Raw genomic sequence first — 20,047 nt, forward strand, 5'->3', positions numbered from 1 at the left:
GTACGTGACCAATAAAATTTGATTTGATTATAAGGGAATCAGTCAATGTAAATAAATGCATTAGGCCCTAATCTATTGATTGCACATGGCTGGGCAGGGGTGCAGCCATGGGTGGGCTTGGGGAGCCAGGCCCAGCTAATCAGAATTAGTTTTTCCCACAAAAAGGGCTTTATGATAAACAGAAATACTCCTCAGTTTCATCAGCTGTCTGGGTGACTGGTCTCAGACAATCCTGCAGGTGAAGAAGCTGGATGAGGAGGTCCAGGGCTGGAGTGGTTACACGTGAACTGCAGTTGTGAGGCCGGTTGGACATACTGCTAAATTCTCTAACATTATTAATATTCAATTCTCTGGCAACAGCTCTGGTAGGCATTCTTGCAGTCAGCATGCCAATTGCACACTCCCTCAAAACTTGAGACATCTGTGGCATTGGGTTGTATGACAAAACTGTACATTTATTGTCTGCAGCACAAGGTGCACCTGTGTAATGATCATGCTGTTTAATCAGCTTCTTGATATGCCACACCTGTCAAGTGGATGCGTTAACTTGGCAAAGGATAAATGCTCACTTACATGGATGTAAACAAATTAGTGCACAAAATTTGAGCGAAATAAACTTTTGGTGCGTATGGAACTTTTTAAAATATATTTTATTTCAGTTCATGAAATGGGACCAACACTTTACATGTTGGGTTTATATATATTTTTTCAGTATAGGTAGGTCGTGAATGGTCTCTCTCCAGTACAGTAGGTGGCAGTGTATGCAGCTTCAATTGGATGCGCTCCGCCAAAGCAATCAAAAGAAGAAGTATTTTTTTGTCCTCGTCTGAGGCGGCAAACGAGCAAAGTGGAGCTCCTTTTTAAAAACTTTTGTTCAAACCTTACATGTTGCTGTGTATTGACTAAAGGAGATGATTCGCATGGATGGAAATGACCGAAACGAATGGTAGGAAATATGTTCTTACTAACCTGCCGGCCAAAAGCTAACGTTCGCTAGCTTTGTTTGTTAAACGTCCAAGCAGGCCAAACAAGTGGCGGGGTCCAATTTGTAAAGAACAAAAAAGGGGGTACGTGTTTCTGGTAACTGTTGTATTTATAACATGTACATCCGTTCCAAATGTCACCCTATTCCCTATTTTGACCAGGGCACTTAGGAAATAGGGTGCCATTTGGCAATCACGGTGTCGCGTTAGTTAATCTGGTTTTGGACTGGTGATGTAGTGTAGCCATCAATGGCCGCAGCGTGTTAAAATCTGGTGACTGACGTACACACTTCAAACCACCTATACTCCTTTGAGATCCCTCTTTCAAAGATGCCAATCTCTTCTAGTCATGGTAGTGAAACTAGGCGACTTGGCAAATTTATACATGACCCAAAGTATTATCGGATGTTATAATTGCTTTACGAATTCAGAAACCACACGTGTGGAAGCTTTCAATACACGTTGTATCCTTCATTTGCTCGAGTGTTTATTTTGGCGGTTACCCGTAATACTAAAGCAGTGGGTTTTGTGAAACCTGGCAGTTGTGAGCATGTATACAGCAGTTTGACGCTCACGATAATGCACACACACTTTTTCTTTTAGAAAACATAAATGGTCCCTTCCCTCAATTGTTTTGTGTTCAACTAAAATTATGTAATGTATTTACTATTCAACTAGATTCGTTTTCACTAGCCAGCTATCTAACTTCAGTGGCAAAGGGGTACTATAGAAAATAGTATAGGTTTAGCTAGTAGTCTACTGCCACAAAGATTTCCCTGTTGCTGGTAATGATACCTGTTGTTCAGTAGAGGGAGTGCATGCTAGGATAAGATCAATACACATGAGGGACAGAGAATATTCTGTCTAATATATGAAACCAATGTTTATCATCTCAACAATAAACTGCTCTACTAAAACACTGATCTCCTACCTTTCCCCATCCTGTAGTGGTTCAGCATATCTCAATGAGTCCGGTGTCCTTGAAGTCACGAGATGCATGCTGACAAAGGTGCAAACATTATTTGTGGTACCAAGATCATGGATCCCTCACCTTTGCTTTTGAATGTGCATGCTTTTGATAATCTGGTCTTGGGCAGGTGCTGCAGTTTGGCTGTATGCTGCAGCGTGCCTTGTTGGACCTAGACTATAACGGGGGGTTCTGTGAATCCTTCCCTGGCAGTTGCAGGTGTGAGCATGTATACAGCAGTTTGATGCTCGTGTATGATACTGCAGACAAACTCTGTCTGTTGATAAAATAAGTGTCCCTTCTATCTTTTTTTGTGTTGATGATGCTGTAGATGTATTTACAATTCAATTAAGCTAGATTGGCTTTTGCCAACTGACTTCAGTGGGAAAGGGGTACTGTAGAAGAATATACAGGTTTAGTAGTCTAGTGCAGGGTTGTCAAACTCATTCCATGCCTTTTATTTCCTTTTCAATTTGTGTGCAATAAAGACCTAAACAACCAGGTGACTGGAGTTTAAAATCAGGCAAGTACAGGAGCGGAGCGAAAACCCGCAAGCACTTGTCCCTCAACGGAATGACTTTGACACGTGGTCTAGTGACAAAGATTTCCCTTTTGGTGATAACGTTGTCCAGTAGAGGGCACACTAGAATAAGATCAATAAACTCATGAGGGACCGCTCAAATGTTGTCTTATAAGTTGAACTGTCTGACATATGAAACCAATGTTCATCAGATCAGCAAACTACTGTACTAAAAACGTATCTTCTGTTTCTCACCTGTAGTGGGTCGGCATCTCATCGTGTCCGATGTCCTTGATGAACTCACATGATGGGGCGTCTATTGAGACCAGATACATGACGACAATGAAGGGGCAAAGCATAGAAATATATTGACAGATTCTATTTCTGTTAGAAATAGATCCCTCTCACCGCTGCTGTAATTAGCCTACTTACCAGGTAGGCTATATTGGCTTGGGCTATAGGCCATCTGTCCCAAATGACTCCCTATTTGATGCAGTGCTTTTGACCTGGGCCCATATAGCTCTGGTCATAAGTGAACTACATAGGGAATGATGTGGTGTTCTGGACGTGCATGCTTTTGATAATCTGGGCTTGGGCAGGTGCTGCAGTGTAGCCTTCGTGGCCGTATGCTGCAGCGTGCCTTGTTGGACCTAGACTATAACAGAGGGGGTTCTGTGAATCCTTCCCTGGCAGTTGCAGGTGTGAGCATGTATACAGCAGTTTGATGCTCTTGTATGATACTGCACACATGTCTTTAGAAAACAGATTTATCCCTTCCTTATATATTTTATGGTGGTTAAATGAGGTTAGGCTAGGAGTTTCACAATAAACCATTTCCTCATTGCATGTGTCATGCTTCGTAGGCTACGCCCACCATTTTCAACATCTTGTATGAAGATTTGTCAATTACAAGGGATCATCAAGGGGCTGTGTGTTCTGTGGAAGGTGAGGCGCTAGCGGAGTGGAACTTACCTCCCAGGGAGTTGAATAATTTTCCAGCAAACACAGAACCCCCGCGTTGATTATCCGTTTTGTGCCATGGCTATAATATGGCACATTTACCAGGAGAAATGTGTTCCAAATCCACTGAATCTCGAGAGAAAAATGTGTAATGTTGTACTTGTTGATGAAATTCATGCTAACGTTTTCGTCCACCTTGACTCCCCTTCACTCCTTGAAGGAGAGCTTTCCTTGTCCCAGAAAGCACCGCACGGCCCATTGATGACACATGGGCAACTTACACATTGGCCGTTAATACGATTCCAATGGAATTTCCCCTTATCCTCAAAAGTATCTCTGACCAACCCAGCAGTCCTATTTTGCTATTATGAAAATGTTTTAAATGTGTCTTACTTTCAAAAGCAGTTCAAACAGACAACATGGAAGAATAAACTGTAGCCACTGAATTCTACCGTGCTGATGTATTGTGCGTTATAGGGAAATAATGCACGCTCTAGAATGCCCTTCAAGCCAATCCGTAACGAGTATTTAACAATGCCATGGTATAAAGTAGGGGGCATGAGAGCTACTAAAAAAAATTAAGTGTAATTTATTTTTATGGCTTTCAAATGGGCCTGTTCTTTTTGTCAATATAACTGGTGAAATAATGGTTTATAGACAACTAAGGGGGCCCCATAAAATGTATTCAGGATTTTTTTTTTGGATTAAATGTTACACTCAGTAGGCTTAATATAAATATATATTGACATGAAAAATGGTCAGGGGGGACTAACAAATTTGAGTTTAATTCTCTATCCATTAATCAAGGGAGTGTCTGCTGCAGCACAGTTTGCTAAACAATGGCTACCCAATTGAGACAAATAATCAAATATTTTTGTCAGGTAATCCTACTAATGTCAATGTGGCGTTGATTAGATAGCAGCCGGGAGCTTTTTGTTTATGACCGTCTGCGATAGAACTCATTAAAAAGCATCTCTTTTCAGAATTGTTGGAGAAAAAAGTTTCAAAAGCCATCTGTTTGAACCCCCAGGAGGTGATGCCCCTCTGCTCCTCTTCAGCCCAGTGGGTTCTGACTCATCAGTTGATGCACTTCCTCTCTTGTTAGGTTTTGTACCACTTCCTGGTTCCAATGCTTGTCCTGATGGAGTGAAGGAGCAGAATCAAACTAACCGTTGATGTTTTGACTGATGTATATTCATAGAACTAGATTAAATGTAATCTATAGTGGTGTATTGTCATCAGGATAACCATTTGTCAAAGATTCAGTGAAGTATGATATTATCCACTTCCTCAAGGAGAAGGTAGCAAGCAATAAGCATGAGAATGCTCTTGCAGGGGGCTCTGTAATGCTCATATCACATTTGTATGAATGTATTTCTGGAATATACTGTTCTCTTAGTGGCGTAAACTAATGTTGCACGATGTCAGAACTATTTTGCCTTACATTTGTCCATGATTCATCAATAAAACTAGTAAACAAACTCGTATCCATGTCGATCTATTCCTTTTTAATACATTAAACCAAATGAAGACATTTGCACCACCTACTGTAGTTTAAACCTTGGTGGGTTTGATGGTAGACTTTGGTTTGGGGCTGAATGTTACTAGTTTGCCTTTGAAATGTGATTGCCTCATTCTATCAGCACTAGCCATCTGTGCCAAATGTCTTGCATACTTAGTGTGTAATTCCATGGCCTGAAGAATAAGCTTTGTCCCAAGGCTGCTGCTTATGCCCAGAAAGCCTTGTTATTGATGGCACTGTTATGAAATATGACCTAAAAATCCCTATGTACTCAGAATGGAGAGGATAGACTGACATTGCCCTGTGTGGATCTTAGAGGATTATCTTAAAGTTGTTCTACTTATATCGAATATCCGAACTCTGTGCATGATTCCACGTCCATGTGAAATGTTTCCATATTGAGGCTGAACGCAAATGATTCATACCTCTTAATATCCCTGCTGGGATTTGGTCTTCTCAAATGGTTATTCAACAGGAAGCCCTTCCCTAGGGGAAGTGGGTAGTTGTGAGACTACACATGTAACACGCAACAGTTCACGCAGTGACATAATGTCCTAAATTGATCAAAGGGAATGTTGATAAAGGCATTGCAACGGCTGAAGCAGATCTTATTACATGGCTAGTGGGGTTAGTATTGAAAATGTCATTAACAGTTTAAAGTTTAAATTGAAATCATGCATTTTCAGGTTAGGTGGAAATCCTGAAACTATCTTATCAAATGGTTCATCCTTTGTATCCCATGACTCATTTTGCTGTACAGTACACTGGTGATTGAGTTCCCAATGTTGACTCAATGCAGCCTATTACATATTCCTTATGCAATTGTATCTTATAACGTAATCATTTTGGGGGACCCTTCAACTCATGCTCATGATGAACTGTACTGCCAACTCCCTTATGCCACTTTTTTAAAATATATTTTTTTAAAGACTGGCACGTGCACATGGACTTTATCAGAATTAAGCTGAAATCCGGTAAATGGATTCTAGAGACTGAGTTGTGCTCATGAGTTGTGGAGTGCATGCCATGTCATTCTGTATTTTAAATGGATAAAGCCCTCTTATAAATTATGCAAGATTCAGGGATTTAGATTATATTTGAGTGCAGAATTAGGCAAATATCTTATGAATGTATTATGGATTTTAGGGGATCCGCACAGAGTAAATTACACTCATTTTGCAAACGGAAGTATGAGAAAAGAGCTCAGTTAACAAAGGTCACATGGCCCTATTTCCAATATCATGAATTGATGCATGGTCATGAAATTTTTTCAAATTTGCATGTGCCCAGTTCCCTGAGCAGTGACGCTGACGTGGCTTTATCCTCTTCTCATCACGGTATAAAGGACATTTTACAATAATCTTGTGACCGCTGAGCTGGTAGCATAAATGTCATTTTCAAGCACCATATGGCAGCTCCCGTCTCTAATATTCTTTTCCCATCACTCAACTATTATTTCCCTGATAGGTCAACATAATATTTAGAAACTGATCCATATTCAGTGATTTACATTTCAAATATATATATATATTTTTACTGTAACCGTATATGAAAAGGATGGAGAAGCAGTGGAATTGTTTTGTATGAGCGGTCCGCACCGCGGCACTGCTGAGCTCCGTCCGTACCAAATGGGAGGGGCGTAACTGTCAGCGAAAACTCCAGCTTTCAAATACAGTCATTCTCCGGTCCTCACGGCTCAAACCTTCAGCTGGCTGTTTTTTTTTTTTAGCTCGCTAGCGGCATCTGGAATCTTTTCACGCTGTTCGCTATCTATGCGTTTTTAAAATGTTGCTGTTGTCGTTATCAGGTCGATGGCTAACTGGCTAGCATAACCTCTAGCTAACGTTCAGCACTGGTTCGTCACCGACCGGCGAAAAAGGAACCGAATAAGACTATGGATTAACAGTATAACGGTACTTGAGTGCCCTGCCCAGACTAAACAATACGAGCCAAATATATCGAAAGAAGCAGATAATTGCTAAAGATATTCCGTTAATTCACTGGTGAGTATCATTTATAGTTGTTCAGTTATGCATGTGTGATTTCGTATTACCTGCAAGCCACATGTCTGCAGTGATTGTGTACTGTGATGACCTGCTAATGTAGCTCAAATGTAGGCTAAATAACCTGAACTATGCTTTTAACGACTGCACATGTTATAGGCTTATATGTTGTAGCTACAGTATATAGCGAGAGAGAGAGCGAGACTGTCACTCACTGAGCATCACTGAGTGCGTGTTCTGAATTTCTGAAGGGCTCCGCTATAAGTGTTTGAGTGGCACTGGCACAGCTTGTTTGTACTGTATTACAGTGCTTCTGGAAATCGCTATGGTATAATGGACAACAGTGAACAAAGAACCTGTGTTGTGGTTTGCTTTCTGAAATGTCACCTGTTCTTTTCTCCTTGGCTTACATCTTTTGTTCAACAGGGAAGTATCATCTGTCTTTTGAAACATGACGGTAACAATTGTTCACCTGTTTTTTTTAAAAAGTAGCCTAAATTACATTTAGCCAACTATAGTTAAGGCATAGCCTAGTTTCACTAGTAGAATATGATGAGCTTTTACAGACAGTAGAATAGATGTAGCCTTGTTGCCAGTCTTCAGCTCTCTTGCCAACTCCTATGAAATTGTCATGCCTAATCAAAATAATAAAAAAAACACGGACTGACACCCAGGCTGTGATGTTTTAGTTGAAAAGCCCCATATCCCTCAGAAGTATAGCTCTGGTCCAGTGCGTTACGTGCGGCTTATACTTTCTTAAACGTTGGAGGCTCAAGCCGAACCTAACGCCCTGGTTGGATCAGACCTACCAGAAGTAGTGCTGTGTAGCAAGTGTTAACACCCCTATCACAGAAGGTCCCTTCCTTGCTGCACGGCTGCTGAAAACGTCAAGCAACACTTAGTGCTCAATAACATGTATCTGCACGCTAAATAAATCAACACTGAACAAGTAAGTTACGCTAAATAAATCAACACTGAACAAGTAAGTTATGTCATGTGATAAGACTGGGCAGGTACTCTGCCTGTCTTTACATGTCCTTGTCGGTACAGGTTTACAGCAACACTTACATTTCCCAATGTGATTTTTGTTTTGAGATCTGGGTTGTGTTCAGTAGGCACAATGCGTAAGAAAATGGTCTGAAACAGAGAGGTAGTACAATCTGAACCTGTCCAATAAGAAGCGCTCGTTGTGGCCCTAATAAACACATCCCTGGCTTACCCAATAGCTGTTAGACAAAACGGGGCGATTCCACGCCAGGACAGTCCGGAAATATTTAACGTATCTCAGATTGGTCTGGCAATTCTCACAAACTTTGGGAGGAAGAATGTTTGACATGCTTTTGACATTTGTATCACAAACCATTTGAGAAAATCATGATGAAAGTGGCAATTTTAGGCCCTTTTTTTTAGATTAGGGCTTGGTTATGTTAGGGCGGGCCTTCCCTTAATAAACACAAACTCACGTCCTTCTGCTCTGTGCAGTACAAGAAGTATGAATGTCCTGATTTCTGCTGATGCCGTATTACTGTAAATGCTGCACGGCCAATGCAGTGCCTTAAGAATACACGTCTTTCTCCAGAATGTGGTCTCTCCTGACAATTTATGCACATTCATTGTTTCATAACTTCATTGTTTGATTGTTAGTGTCTATCAATTCCCCATTACATACAGTAGCTCACTAGTAGTACATTTACTGTTAATTACTATCATTTCTAATCTACAATGTTTGTTTGGTTCCAGTCATTTCTGTTAATGCGTTCAATGTATTATTATTCCAGTCTTTGACTATTCTCATTGTCTGAGTTGACACGTTGTTTGCAGAGTGCATAACCTGTGGTACACTTGTGAGAAACAAGTTTTGGTTTATTTCATTCCATTTATGAGTTTTATCAATTTAGTTATTGTCTTTTGGTTGGAGCGCTCCTGTCAATGTTGAGTAAGGACGTGCACCAGATTCCGCATAGAACTAGGCCTATAGGCTACATGGCCTGCGTGCAAATGTAGGCATATACAGTTGAAGTCGGAAGTTTACATACACTTAGGTTGGAGTCATTAAAACTTGTTTTTCAACCACTCCACAAATTTCTTGTTAACAAACTATAGTTTTGGCAAGTCGGTTAGGACATCTACTTTCCATGACACAGGTTATTTTTCCAACAATTATTTACAGACATATTATTTCACTTATAATTCACTGTATCACACATAATTCCAGTGGGTCAGAAGTTTACATACACTAAGTTGACTGTGCCTTTTAAACAGCTTGGAAAATTCCAGAAAATGTCATGGCTTTAGAAGCTTCTGAGGCTAATTGACATCATTTGAGTCAATTGGAGGTGTACCTGTGGATATATTTCAATGCCTACCTTCAAACTTAGTGTCTCTTTGCTTGACATCATGGGAAAATCAAAATAAATCAGCCAAGACCCCAGAAAAATAATTGTAACCCCCCCACAAATCTGGTTCATCCTTGGGAGTAATTTCCAAACACCTGAAGGTACCACGTATACTATTGTTTGTACAGTTGAACAAGTATTAACACCATTGGACCACGCAGCCGTCATACCGCTCAGGAAGGAGACGTGTTCTGTCACAAAGCCCTGACCTCAATCCTATAAAAAAAATGGTGGGCAGAACTGAAAAGGCGAATGCGAGCAAGGAGGCCTACAAACCTGACTCAATTACACCAGCTCTGTCTGGAGGAATGGGCCAAAATTCACCCAACTCATTGTGGGAAGCTTGTGGAAGGCTACCTGTAACGTTTGACCCAAGTTAAACAATTTAAAGGCAATATTACCGAATACAAATTGAGGGTATGTAAAGAAAGTATTACAAGCTGAAATAAATAATTCTCTCTACTATTATTCTGACATTTCACATTCTTAAAATAAAGTGGTGACTCTAACTGACCTAAGACAGGGAATTTTTACTAGGATTAAATGCCAGGCATTGTGAAAAACTGAGTTTAAATGTATTTGGCTAATGTGTATGTAAACTTCTGACTTCTGGGGATCTGATCGTATTTCTGATTGGCTTAACGCACCACCGCTAATGAGCTGTGGAGCTTCTCAAAGTCATGTTTTCTTCACATCAGACAGCAAGCAAATAAAGTCTGTTTTTACATTAATTGAGAATGACAATAGTTCCTAAAAGTATTTATTAAAATCTTTCCAGCTTTCTCCCTTTCGACAACCACTTGGCGTGAAAGGGGAAAAATGTCATGCTCTAACCCAGTGGAAGAGTCATGAAATAGGCCTACTTAATGACTTCTTATCCGTTGCGCAAATAGCCTACAGCTGTGTCTGTCCTGAGTTCATTGGCACAGAAAACTCTGAAGGCCCAGAATCAGTTAATAGTTGATACGTTTCAAGTAGTGATGCACCTATATGACATTTTTGGCCGATATCCAATATTTTCCTTGCCAAAAGAAATGATACCTATATTTACAATTTTAGCTGCCTTTTTAAGCATTCTATTACAGTTAAATAGTTAACACACATGGACACTGCGGTCTAAGACACTGCATCTCAGTGCAAGAGGCTTAACAACAGCCCCTGGTTTGAATCCAGGCTTTATCGCATCCGGCCGGGATTGGGAGTCCCATAGGGCGGTGCACAATTGGCCCAGTGTCGTCCGGGCTGTCATTGTAAATAAGAATTTGTTCTTAACGGACTTGCCTAGTTAAATAATGGTTACACACACCACACTGACCAAAAAGTTATTTTGTTGTCATTTATGTATTCCCCCATTACCAGTAAAACATAATCAAAAGCTATTTCTTTCACTTACTTTCTGTGCTGTTTCGTTCATGTGTTCAGTCATTTCATTCTCAACCAGGATTTCATTATCTTGACTTTTAATGGATTTCGCCTTTTGAGTTCTTGCTGAAATGTTCTTACTCTTTCAAACAACTGCCCAACTTGGTGACTTCTGTACCTATATAGGTGTGCACGGTAGCTTCGACATCGGTTTTTAACATCGGCATTAAACTACACATCGGGCCGATACCAATGTGGCTATTTTGGGTAATATCGGCTGATTCCGATATGTTTACCAATTTTTTTTTCTATTGTGCATCCCTAGTTTCAAGTTCATTGCAACGTTGTGATTTATAGTATATTTATTATTATCAGGATATTTTCTACCTGCATGCTACAATGTTTTTATTTGTTGGCTTTATAAGCAATTTTTACATAGTTGGTAATGGCAATAGAAGTTACTTTTTAGGATTATAATTTTTCATTTAGATTTGGATATCATTTTGATTAACCACATGACAATGATTTTGATATGAACAGTTTCATGAAAATATGCACATGAAAGGTAGAAATGGTAAGATAAATTGGCATTCCGCATGAGAAAGGTTACACGTGGAATCGGCAACCTATTACAGGCAACTTCAGGAGAGTAATGGCAGAATCTGCGAAAGCCAGTAGAAGTGGGAGAATGGTCAGGTTTAGTTTTTGTTTGTTGTTATCTTGATCTCTGGCTCCTTCTTGAGTCATTTGTCTTATTTCATCAAACAGTGTGCTTAAGGCATCAGACAAGCTCAATAGTTGATTTTATTTAAACACACAGGGTGTGTCTATATATGGAGGGGAAAAAACGCGTTTTAACATGTTGACCCCCCCCCCCCAACCTCCAAATTAGCATGCAGTGGTTTCAGGGTCAATATCTGTTGGCTCTATCAGGGCTATATCCTAGTCCTACTGTATTTGCCGATGTCTGCACTGTGGTTACCACCACTAAGTTCTTGGAATGCCCTGCTGACCTTTTACATTACCGAGTATTTCATCAATTCTCTGCGGCCAACCACCCGTTCATGCGTTTACATAGGCATAAGCATTCAGCTCTACCGCTAGCTCCACATAACATTTACATACGCATCATTGTAGGTCTACCTGACTAGTTTATCAGTCATGTGATAGTGACTAGTTGGCACTTGGCAGTACCTGACATTCCAGTATTTGGCCATGTCTATCTCAATTTCTGTTCAGTTCCTGAATGTGTGATATATGGTGCGAAATGTTGCCTTCATTGATCAGTTCAATGAGATGCGCTTCCTCACCCACGGCAGAGCAGAGTGTCTTCCTGCAGGCTATCACTGCAGACAAGCTGCCAAATCCTCCGGGCTCCCCGCCAGCTGCTACAAACACACAAACCTGGCTTACTTAATGACATGTCAGATTCTTCCACCGAGGCCATCCAGAATGATACTGGCATTTTACCACCTCAAGCACTATTTTCTTTGTGTTTTACACTCTCAGTCTAATGTGGTCTGGCCCATTTTGTCTTCTCTCACCAAGACAAATCTGTGATGATGGTTATTATTAAGCTCTAATATCAGATTGTTTTCTCTCAGGTCGTTGGCACCACAGTCGTTCCCACCATGGTGCAGAAGTATCAGTCACCCATCAGGGTGTACAAGCATCCCTTTGAGCTGGTGATGGAGGTAAGTGATACTCTGCCCTAGACTCTTGACCTCCATTGACACTTCACATAGATATTAGAGGTATTGTAGTGGTTATGCAATGGTCCCCAAGACCACCTCTAGGAAGTGGTGGGTAACGACGTTAGGACTACCTTGTCCTTCATATGATTGACTTGAACTTGACAACATGGTTGTATGAGATGTAGCCTAGGTCTAACAAATACCCAGGCAGTAGCGGTTGGTAATGAATACAGTTATTCTAAAATGTTTATTCTCGTCAATCTACACACAATATCCCATAATGACAAAGCAAAAAAAATGTTTTTTTAGAAATGTTTGCAAATGTATATTAAAAAAATTAAAATATCACATTTACATACAGTTGAAGTCGGAAGTTTACATACACTTAGGTTGGAGTCATTACAACTTGTTTTTAAACCACTCCACAAATTTCTTGTTAAACTATAGTTTTGGCAAATTGGTTAGGACATCTACTTTGTGCATGAACAAGTAATTTTTCCAAAAATTGTTTACAGACAAATTATTTCCCTTATAATTAATTGACTGTATCACAATTCCAGGGGGTCAGAAGTTCACATACACTAAGTTGACTGCCTTTTAAACAGCTTGGAAAATTCCAGAAAATGATGTCATGGCTTTAGAAGCTTCTGATAGGCTAATTAACATCATTTGAGTCAATTGGAGGTGTACCTGTGGATGTATTTCAAGGCCTACCTTCAAACGCCGTGCCTCTTTGCTTCACATCATGGGAAAATCAATAGAAATCAGCCAAGACTTCAGAATTTGTTTTTGTAGACCTTCACAAGTCTGGTTCATCTTTGAGAGCAATTTCCAAACTCCTAAAGGTACCACGTTCATCTGTACAAACAATGGTATGCAAGTATAAACACCATGGGACCACGCAGCCATCATACTGCTCAGGAAGGAGAGTCATTCTTTCTCCTAGAGATGAATGTACTTTGGTGTGAAAAGTGCAAATCAATCCCAGAACAACAGCAAAGGACCTTGTGACGATGCTGGAGGAAACGGGTACAAAAGTATCTATATTCACGGTAAAACAAGTCCTATATCGGCATAACCTGAAAGGCCGCTCAGCAAGTAAGAAGCCACCGCTCCAAAACTGCCATAAAAAAAAAAGCCAGACTACGGTTTGCAACTGCACATGGGGACAAAGATCGTACTTTTTGGAGAAATGTCCTCTCGTCTAATGAAACAAAAATATAACTGTTTGGCCATAGTGACAATCGTTATGTTTGGAGGAAAAAGTGGGAGGCTAGCAATAAAAAGAATAGCATCCCAACCGTGAAGCACGGGGGTGGCAGCATCATGTTGTGGGGGTGCTTTGCTGCAGTAGGGACTGATGCACTTCACAAAATAGATGGCATCATGAGGGAGGAATATTATGTGGATATATTGAAGCAACATCTCAAGACATCAGTCAGGAAGTTAAAGCTTGGTCACAAATGGGTCTTCCAAATGTACATTGACCCCAAGCACACTTCCAAATTTGTGGCAAAATGGCTTAAGGACAACAAAGTCAAGGTATTGGAGTGGCCATCACAAACCCCTGACCACCTCCTATAGAACATTTGTGGGCAGAACTGAAAAAGTGTGTGCGAGCAAGGAGGCCTACAAACCTGACTCGGTTACACCAGCTCTGTCAGGAGGAATGGGCCAAAATCTTGTGGAAAGCTACTTAAAACATTTGACCCAAGTTAAGCAATTTAAAGGAAATACTCTCAATTAGTATTTGGTAGAATGTAAGCTTCTGACCCACTGGGAATGTGATGACAGAAATAAAAGCTGAAATAAATCATTCTCAACTATTATTCTGACATTTTCACATTCTTAAAATAAAGTGGTCATCCTAACTGACCTAAGACTGGGAATTTTTACTAGGATTAAATGTCAGGAATTTGTGAAACTGAGTTTAAATGTATTTGGCTAAGGTGTATGTAAACTTCTGACTTCAACTGTAGGTCCCCAAGACCACCTTGAGGAAATGGTTGGTAAACCATATTAGGGCAACCTTGGCTTCATATTGAACGTGTGTCACATGATATGTGGTTGTGTTGCACTGTGGTGTACGATCTAGCTACTTGGGTCTAACAAGCACCAGCAGTCATAATACTGTGATGGTCTTCAACTGGTCTTCTTGACTGGTCATTTGTGTACTGTACCAAGCAGACCACTCAAGAATTGTCCAGTCCAGGATGCACAAATCCCTTCCAGTCCATAGTATGTAGACAACTCAAACCCCCACACCATCTCAGGCCATTGTGAGAACCACTGACAGCTATGTCGCTGCACCAACCCTTTTAATATCTGAATAGCAAACGATGGGAACTGTTATGTTGAACAGAAGTACCATTGCTGAATTGGTTGCTGGTCTGTTTCCTCTGTTTAAAAATGCAGCACCTGTGCAGGCTTTTGGTGAGTGAGTGTCTCTTCTGGCTCCTACAGTATGCTAGAGTTGTACTCACTCACCCAGATCTGATGAGGATGTGTGCAGTACAAAAACTGGAAGTATAGATGGAGCGTCTGTCTGCCTCTCTCTGTCGTCTGTCTGCCTCTCTCTGTCGTCTGTCTGCCTCTCTCTGTCGTCTGTCTGCCTCTCTCTGTCGTCTGTCTGCCTCTCTCTGTCGTCTGTCCGTCTCTCTTTCACTCTCTGTTGTCTCTCCGTTTCTCAATGAGTATGTTTACATGCACGCAATAATGTGAGTTATTGTGGATATTCAGATTAATAGTTTTTACATGCTTTGCTAGATGGATGAGTTCCCTAATAATCCTGTTTACATGGACACATCTGAAATCAGGATACCTGATGGCACTCTGATAAATGCAGAAAATCCCCAATCAAAATAAACATTCTACCATGTTATTTTTGGGAAGCATATTTAATTCTGAACTACTTTGCAGACATTCAGCTGTTCCAAACTCACCTCGCTCGCGCTAAAGAGGGAGGCTCACTTGGCTGGTGCTAGTACATGCACAGATCAAATGCACAGCTGGAATGCCGATTTTAAAACCAGGTGTTGTAATCGGTCTATGCTTACATGGATACCTTACGCCGATGTAAGATAAGCAGAGTAAGGTGTTTACGTGACTATTGCATAACCAGCCTACTATCTTAATCAGTTTAATATCAAAATATTACTGTGCATGTAAACGCACTCACTGTCCTTCTCTTTCGTTCTCTCTTTCGCTCCATCTTTCTCCCTCTCTTGGCACCCCCCCTATCTCTCTCTGCCTCTTTGCTCAGCCTCCAGAGCTAGAGGACAGGCCTGTCAGGCAGGGCTGTCACTGAGGGTTCACTAAATAAACGGTTCAGTGGCAGATGAGTAGTGGAAAAACACTGGCTTATTCAGCCTCAGCCTCTCCACAGTACAGTGGCTACAGGCCAGGAGGCGCATGCTCACTACATTAAACTGGGTTATGGTGGATTATTATCATCAGAATAACTCTGTTAACTTACTAGTGTTTCTTCTTCGTGACTGTGTTGCACAGAGCTAGGAGGAGGACATGTTTTCATCATTTTCCTTAACCACCTCGTCTTGCTTTACTTAATAGGTGTTACTCAATTTCCATTGGGAAATCAAAGTCGGCCAACTTCAAGACCTGTAACTATTTCTAGAAGACATGCGATCAAAGCATTGTTTCAGTTCAATCCAATTGAATTGCACTTCAATTGAATGTGATTCAATAAACTATTTTGAGTTAAGCTATTGTAGCCATGCATTCAGGTTCTATTTGCTGCCTCAAATCAGCTTTCTCTACTAAAGCAAGGAAGAGAGGCAAATCTCCTCCCTGGTGAGTGGTGGGCAAACACTGGACAGGGGCCTATAAATAGTCTGTGAGTGGAGGCTGCTGGAGCACAACACCTGGGGGGGCAGGAGGGGAGGGGGACTGAACTGAAATAGCAGTAAAACCACATTGGGCTGCCTGAGGGGCTTTGTACAGTAGATGACCCTGCCTAAGGGACATCCGACCTGAGATGAGCTGCCCTAAGGCTTCAGTTCGGCTAGGTGAACCGAATGTTTTTGCTCGCGCGACCCTTAAAACGGCTTCACTTGAAAAACAAGCTGCAATAGTACTGTTTGTCCATCATGAGACGCTGTAGCCAGTATACACTTCCTAAAAAGTAGTCATGATTAATCTAACGCAAGAGATCTGTCATTCATTTTGACGTTTTTCCCGAGGAGATCTTAGCCGTGCAATTTTACATCTAACTAAGATGTTTGGTGCCGTATTTCTCAAGTGAAAACAATTGCATGAAAACAATGAATCTCTCGTTGATTGAATAATCCCTACTGTTGACCAAACACCGACAAAGGGGCCAAGACTTCACTACCATCTTCGGCTTGCCTCGAGAAATGTTTGTGTGTGCACGAACAGCCCCCACCCCCCTCCAAAGAAACCTTGCAGAAGACCAAAATGTACAAAAAGTTGTCATAATATTAGCCCGAACTGTCGAAGGGGAAGCATGCGGACGCCTTTTTGAGTCAGATGGGACGGGTTCTGTTAATCTGGGGCAGTAGAGGAGAGGGAGGAGAGACCCAACATAAGAAGCTGGGGAATCCAAGGCAGAGGGTAATTTGGCAGGCAAAATGGTTGAACAATGCAGATAGAAGTGCTTCACTGTGTGTCGTCATGGCCAATTGTTTGTCTCTGTCCTGTCTTTTCTTGATTTGATATCTCTTTTTAACAAGTCGGCCTGAATCCTGAAGCCTAGTCGAAGAGCACTGGCTCACTATGCCACGTGTTCTCTAGCCTGTTATCTGTCCTTTTTCTTTTATTCATGTGAGATTGGTACATGTACACTGACTGATATGGCCCATTTCTAAACCTAATGCGTTTGAAGAGGCAGTTTTGATATATTCTCCATGGGGAAATGACAAATTGGCAGACACTCAGGGTATTTTCTGGATCAAAAGGGGGCTGAGACGGTGGTCCCCCATCTGGGCGGCGTAGAGACATTTGAGCATTTTTAAGACTATTTCCCGCAATTATACCGATTTCTCAATGGAGCAGAGAGATTGTTGCAGGTTTAAAGCAATTTCCCGTGACTCTTGAATATTCTGCCATGGAGCTGAGAGACAGAGGGGGAGGAAAAAAAGTGTTTCTACGGCGTGCCTCACTGAACAGAACATTGCCCTGGTGTTATTGATGCCCTAGTGAGATCACAAAGCCATGCAAGTGGTCTGTTCCTGCTCTGCCCTCGGCCTAACGCCTTGACTGCACCTATCGGAGTCTCCCTAGTAGTGAGGCAGCGTGTTCTACTTTGTGCCACACCTTCATGCAGCATAGCCGCGGGTGTGCGCCGCACGTGAATACACACGTTTTTGCAGGGCGCGTATGATTTGATATGTGGATGTGTTGTAAACCGTGCTGTGTTGCCATCACATTCTGTTTGGTATGACTAGTCTTGTTCTCCCCTTGCAGTTTGTCTTTCAATAGACTTGAAAGTTGTCAAACATGGCTTTTCATACTCTTTTTTTCATTTGATTTGATATTAAGCTTTGAGGAATGTTGCATGTCTCACTTTCCTTCCCTGTCCCCTTTTTTTCCTTCTCTCTTTGAAAACTGTCAGTCTTCTGAAATGCACTCTTACCGTCTTCTGGAAGGAGAGAACTGAAGCGCTGCATTCCTCTTGACTGTCAATTACCTTTTTTAAACACATTCCTTCTAGAAGAAATACAGCCTCTTTCTTTGCTGTGCCTCAACCACCCACTCAAGGCAAGGACAGGATTGAAGCAAAATGTTTCCACCTTTAGCATTGTTGCCATTGGGCTCAAAGGAATATATTAACAGCATCACGAAGTCCTTAGCCCTGTTCTTGCCTTGCAGCTGTCTGTTTTCCATACGTATTAAAATAGTTCTATCCTGCTTTGACTTGAAGCAGGATTAAAGTAGGCCTACGTTGCATTAAAGCCACTTTTTAAAATGAAAAACCATGTTTGATGTATTTGATACCATTCCTTCTCCAGCCTCCGAAATAAGGTGCCACCAACCTCCTGTGCTGGACCCATGTATTAGGGGCCGATGATTAGGTCTATGTAGCATAGTGTTATACAATATGACTCCAATTAGTTTGCCTTTGCGCCCCTCCTAAGAAATAGGGGAAACGCTGAACGTTAATTCAAAAAAGATCAGACCGCTAACTTGAGTGATTTAGCACTTTGTCATTTTCCAAAATTCCAAAACTTTTTTGAGGGTGAGTCCGGAAATAATTGCTCAGGGCTCCTGTGAAAGTGACGGGTAAGGACCTAAGGTAAGGACCTCCAGCAGCCCAGCAATGGGAAACAACTTCCTCTTTAACTAGGCTAGATGACACTGTCAGCGGAGTCTCTCGGAAGGAAGTGTCCATCGGCTGCTACTGCAGCAGCTAACTAGTGTGCTTCAGTAATCTGGACACGTGCATATGCATGGGGTCGCACGCATACCATCCAGCTTTCACTCATGTAATATTTCTCTAGAGGAAGGGCTTTGGAAGGAAGTAAAACAACAATAGCTACAGAAACACAATAGTGGCTCATAGCCTCCCTTCAGCATACACTCCCGACTCCTACCTGCCTTCTCCGCAATAACAGGAAGTGTAGTTGATATTATTGTTGCTATTAGCACGCTGGGTTCACGGAGCCCATGAGCGTTTCACAAGCATTTCGCTACACAAACTTCTCACTTCACAAGCATTTCGGTACACTCGCAATAGCATCTGCTAAATATGTGTATTTAACCAATAACATCTGATTTGAGATAGTGTTCCCCATGGGAGGAGAGGGGATGTCGAGAGACTTGTTGTTCCAGATTAGAAGACTCTTTGTCCTCCTCCTTGAAGCAAACAACCACCATTTCCCCTAAGGACTATATGGAGTTAGAAGGTTTGCGCTTTGGGGGAAGTTGTGTTCCCAAAGTAGGCGAGAGACGAACACTGTTTGTTGTTTCAGGTGAAGAGAGGCTCTGTGTTCTCATTAAAGCAACCAACCCCTTCCCTCCCTCCTCTCCCTCAGACTCCAATAGTGTCCAGATCAGATTTGATTAATTAGAGTAGCGTAGCTCACTATTTACCATACACCATACAAAGCGACTTAGGCTAGATCCACTAACAATGTATGTACTCTGTTTGTGATCCCTACAGGAATTGAACCCACGTCCTTTGGGTTACTAATGCCACGCTCTTACCAACTGAGCCACAACAGACAGGGGGATACGCTAATCCACTAGTTTAGGAAAAAGTACCACCGTGTCATTGGGTGAAGCATCAGTGTCCCATGCCAGCCTGCTACACATCTGGGCATGGTCAGAAAGGTGATTTTTAGCGTGGCCGTAAGCCTAGCCTGGCATGCCCATTATAAGTGGAGGGTTGCGCTAGACTAATCCGCTAGGACAAAATGCCTGCTGTTGCAGCTGTACATCTGTGCACCTCTTTTTAGTCATATCCTCTTTGGATTGCTGCCTGGCCACCTCTGCACACTCTAGCAGATAGAGAGAGGCCATCTAAGGGTAATCTCCCTTAATATTTAATGGAAATGTCTGGGTTTTGCCATCAGCCAAGCAGCTGTGTGGCTACAGACTACAGACTACTATAGACTGCTGATGCGATTTCCATGGCACTAGTGAATTAAGTAGAAAAATGACAT

The 20,047-nt window shown here is 41.6% G+C and overlaps 1 protein-coding gene across 3 annotated transcripts in view; it reads left to right on the forward strand.

The window, feature by feature from the left end:
• Nucleotides 1–749: 749 nt before the first annotated feature.
• LOC112230312 (SEC14-like protein 1) overlaps nucleotides 750–20,047 on the forward strand; it is a 51,781-nt gene continuing 32,483 nt past the window's right edge. For 2 of the 3 annotated variants that reach the window (XM_042310810.1, XM_024396550.2), the window contains exons 1-2: nucleotides 752–946; nucleotides 12,318–12,407. In XM_042310810.1, the coding sequence (XP_042166744.1) occupies nucleotides 944–946; nucleotides 12,318–12,407 (93 nt within the window). In that variant the 5' untranslated portion in view covers nucleotides 752–943. Of the gene's footprint in view, nucleotides 947–12,317; nucleotides 12,408–20,047 lie in introns of all 3 variants that reach the window. The other variant, XM_024396548.2, reaches the window with a different exon arrangement.

The sequence above is a fragment of the Oncorhynchus tshawytscha genome, linkage group LG32 (assembly GCF_018296145.1).
Source record: "Oncorhynchus tshawytscha isolate Ot180627B linkage group LG32, Otsh_v2.0, whole genome shotgun sequence".
Taxonomy (NCBI): domain Eukaryota; kingdom Metazoa; phylum Chordata; class Actinopteri; order Salmoniformes; family Salmonidae; genus Oncorhynchus; species Oncorhynchus tshawytscha.